This window comes from Sesamum indicum, linkage group LG2, assembly GCF_026168435.1.
Source record: "Sesamum indicum cultivar Baizhima isolate 11 linkage group LG2, ASM2616843v1, whole genome shotgun sequence".
NCBI lineage: Eukaryota > Viridiplantae > Streptophyta > Magnoliopsida > Lamiales > Pedaliaceae > Sesamum > Sesamum indicum.
Window position 1 is genome coordinate 5,626,309 of NC_142658.1, and position 3,845 is coordinate 5,630,153.

General features: G+C 35.0%; 1 protein-coding gene across 1 annotated transcript; it reads right to left on the reverse strand.

Annotated features, from left to right (window-relative positions):
• Positions 1 to 346: 346 nt before the first annotated feature.
• Positions 347 to 3,597, reverse strand: LOC148789142 (uncharacterized). The gene is made up of 6 exons (XM_088877538.1): positions 3,189 to 3,597; positions 1,814 to 1,979; positions 1,681 to 1,737; positions 1,362 to 1,594; positions 1,122 to 1,205; positions 347 to 767 (listed from the first exon to the last, which is right to left on the reverse strand). Exons 1-5 carry the CDS (start codon positions 3,595 to 3,597, stop codon positions 1,159 to 1,161), a joined length of 912 nt encoding a protein of 303 aa, XP_088733664.1. The 3' UTR covers positions 347 to 767; positions 1,122 to 1,158.
• Between the last annotated feature and the right edge of the window lie 248 nt (positions 3,598 to 3,845).

The following is a 3,845-nucleotide window of genomic DNA, read 5'->3' on the forward strand; positions in this document are numbered from 1 at the left end:
TTTTTAAAAACTTTTTTAAATGATAACTTTGTAATCTTAAATTTTATAATTAAAGGAGTGTTTACAACACTTTAACCTCATTAAAGATTGTTGGATAAAACAAAAATGAGTTGTAAAAATGAGCTGACAAATACTTGTTGAATCAGTTGTTAAGAACGTGTTACTATCAATTAAATAGTTGTGAATACGATTCTTTTTACGAGTGTAAGTATTGTACTAGAGTGTAATTTTGAAGGCATATCGTAAGTCGTGGTGATGACCTAAGCTGAAGCCGAAGTGAAATTATTAAAAAAAAATATTACAAGCTATTAAAAAAAGGATTATTACATCTGCATGGGATTATGGTTTATTTATACACACCAGTCATACTTTCTTAAAATTACACATAAATTTACCAGAAAGTTGTCATCATTTACATAAATCACCTATATTGTTTGAAAAAGCCCCAAGAACATCAGCATTATTACACAAATTAAGAGGTATATAAACTTTCGCTCGAAAAATCAAATTTTCATCAAGCGGCCCCTGAGTTATCAGTAGGTTCAGCTTCCACAAACCATCTATTAACTCTTGTGCGAGCAATGTAGACCTGCAGAGACTCAAGAAGGGATTAAAGAGATCACATTTGTTCAATGAATTCTTGGAAAAATAAATAGTGAATAGACCAAAGGAATGTGCACCTATTTTTCTCAATTTGTTCTTTTTGTTAATACGAGCAAAATGATAGTTTGAATGAACGCGCTGATTAGCATTCCAATCCAAACACCCTGTGGAAACAAGCTAGTTAATGGCAAATGACATGGAGGAATAACAAACTCGTAAATATGAAGGTGTCGGGCTCATGAAAGAACCAACGATTTTGACGTCTGCAAGTGCGCAAAACAAGTTCGAGTCTAGTCAAACATTTCTTTTTTCCTATATCGTCTTTCAAAAAGTGAGTTTGAGCTCGATTTGACTGTTCGTTAGGTCAAGTTGCACATTGACTTATTTGATTTATTTTTCAGCCCTAGGCACACACAGGATATTGCATTGCTTGCTTTTAATAGGTTTACTACTATGGATGTAATGTGAGAGACATTATGGTATCGATATCATACAAGATGGTCGTGTTGGAAACTTACCTCAATTTGTAATTTGATGACATAACCAAGCAAAACTCTAGTGGGAATTCCTATCAAATAATAGGAACCTGTTTATAGCAACACCTGTTTACATCCAAACTTCCCATCACAATGTGCTTAATATAGCAAGAAGCTAGACATTCTATCCACACATACTTTGGTTCGTTGACAATGTTTTGTTATTTTGGAGAAGCAATAAGAAATATATCGATCAGATCAATTACCGAATATAGCCCTCACCAGAAAGAACTGGTTGGATGCTATTCAAAGAAAACGCCAGAAGAGGCGACAAGTGCGCGACTGCCGCAACCACATTATGATCTTTCGTGAATATATAGGCCAGATGTTCCCGGAAAAACAGGAAAAATACAAACAACAGGAATCCAATGGAACAAGAAGTTAGTACTATGTTCACAATTGAGAATGTTGCCGCTTTAGAATCCCCTTTCCCAAGCTCATTTGAGACCCGAACGCTGCAATATAAAGTTGGAACATTATCGAGATCAAGTTTTGTTAGCTTTCATGGCCTATAAGGCAACTGTAAGTACGAAAAGAGTACCTTGCTGCGGCCATGAAACCAAGTGATATCATCATTTCCCAACCACTGATGCTAAGACTGAAGTATGGAAAGGATTTTCAAGTGTCGTATAAACGAAGGATGAGGAAATTAAAGAGAACAGAAAGAGTAGTACCAGATAGAAAGAGCATCAAGTTCAACCTCTGCGTTTTTCAAGTTTCCTGTCAAAAGAATCAGTATGGCATTGTACCAGAGTTCGAGACTGTCACCAAAGAAAACAATAATTGAGGTTAACGAACGACAATCATATGCCAGAAATCCATAGGTAATAGTTTCAAAAGCTGTTTTTCAAATGTTGCATAGGGGTAAAATTGTTCGAAAATCTGCCAGAGGATTAAAATTAAGCAATTTCATAAGTTACTGGATCTAAACAAAAATATACATAGTTATCTGACTAAAATTAAAATTAGGCATACTTAGCGGACTAAAATAATACTTTTTCCTATTTTACACTATATTGTATCTGAAAAAAAGATAGAAGATAAATAAACAACATGAAATAAGATTCCAAAACATAAAATCAACTATTTTAGTTATTATTATTTAGTTTTCAAATACTTTTTCCTATTTTACACTATATTGTATCTGAAAAAAAGATAGAAGCTATATAAACAACATGAAATAAGATTCCAAAACATAAAATCAACTATTTTAGTTATTATTATTTAGTTTTCAGAATAACTTTTTACTTATAATTATTTTGAAAAAGAATTTTCTTGCATTTAACTCTAAAAATTTGAAAAATATGGGGCCATTATTAAATATCACCATACTTTGTTAGTGATGACTATCAAGCCAACAACACCACATTGGATGAACTAGAAAAGTCCACTGACCACTTTTTATTTTAAAATCAATTAGGCATTGTTGCACGCGATTCTGTATGAGATTGTGAAAAGAAAAAAAATTGTGAAAAGAAAGAATCATGGTGCTAGGGGATGATAAAGAAAGAAATTCATGAGAATAAAACAAAAAACGTACAGTAAGGTGAGAAAGAAAAAATAAATTATAATTATGTATAGATTAAATAAAAGAATAATGGAGAAGTAAGGTTAGAGAAAAATGTTAAATAGTGGGTTGGGATTAAAGAAATATATATATATTGGAATTACTATTCTGATCAAACTCTTTTATTAAGAGAAAAAATAAACTAAAGGGTAAATTCGAGTATTTAAAAATTGGTATGACAAAAAGGTATTCTATTATAATTTTAAAATCAATGTCATTGATTTTTCTTGGGAATAATGCCGCCGCTCTTTTATGAGATTCAACATAATTGTACGTAAATTACTTGTGAGTTGAAAAATAAATGTTAAGTATGTAAACAAACTTGATCAACATTTGGGTTAAGTTTCGTCGAATTCTGAGAACGTTCAAAATTTAGTTGTTTTGTACTGTTTTATTAAAGCAAGTTCGTTTCCGTCGTCTCTACTCACCTAACCGGTGGCTGAATATGACTTACAGGCGGCCTCCATACTATGGGCAGAAACATCGTGGGAATCGCCTCCCTAGATGGCGGAAAGCAGCGCGTTGTTGCTTCTTCCCCAAACGCCTCGTCCATTTGTTGTTTAGTTCACACAGCGCATCCAAAGCTTGTTTATCCCTGGCATCTATCACCGTATTGGCAAGTTTTGAGAACTCAGGCATGTTGAAGGAGATCAAACAATGTTTGCCATGTGAGTCGCTTGATTTTGCGCTTGTTATCCCTAGAGTAGGGCGGCGCCTCAAGTCATCGCCAGTAATAGTCGAGAAATCGCCGGTGGCCATCTTTTGGAGACGTTCAACTATCATGTTCGACGTGCAACCATCCTCCATCGTCTGACCGGCCAAATCGGCGTCATGGCCGCCCTCCTCTTCACATCCTCCATCCTCTCCAAAGTCGTCTCCATCGCCGGTCATAGAGCATAGGGATGTGTAAATGGAGAGAGAAGTCCCTCCAAGTTCAGATTTTGAGAGAGAAAGGTTTAGGATTTTGAGAAAGAATTTTGAGAGAGTTTGTTTTGCACGGATATAAAAGCGGTAATCCCAAGTACCTCATCGATAAGACCCCTTGTTGAAATCCAAGTTCCCAGCATCTCCTCGCGTAATCCTTATGCTGAACATGAAATAATGAGATGGTTTTTCTGCACGTTCAGCCTGAGCCCCGA

Bases quoted from the DNA above. Each gene is read 5' to 3' on its own strand.
- LOC148789142 (XM_088877538.1), bottom strand. From the start codon at position 3,597: ATGACCGGCGATGGAGACGACTTTGGAGAGGATGGAGGATGTGAAGAG. The intron at 1,980-3,188 runs GTTTCTGCCCAT...TTTGAAAAACAG, and splicing joins AGGGAGGCGATTCCCACGAT to CTTTTGAAACTATTACCTAT. The intron at 1,206-1,361 runs GTGAGGGCTATA...GGATGTAAACAG, and splicing joins CATCCAACCAGTTCTTTCTG to GTGTTGCTATAAACAGGTTC.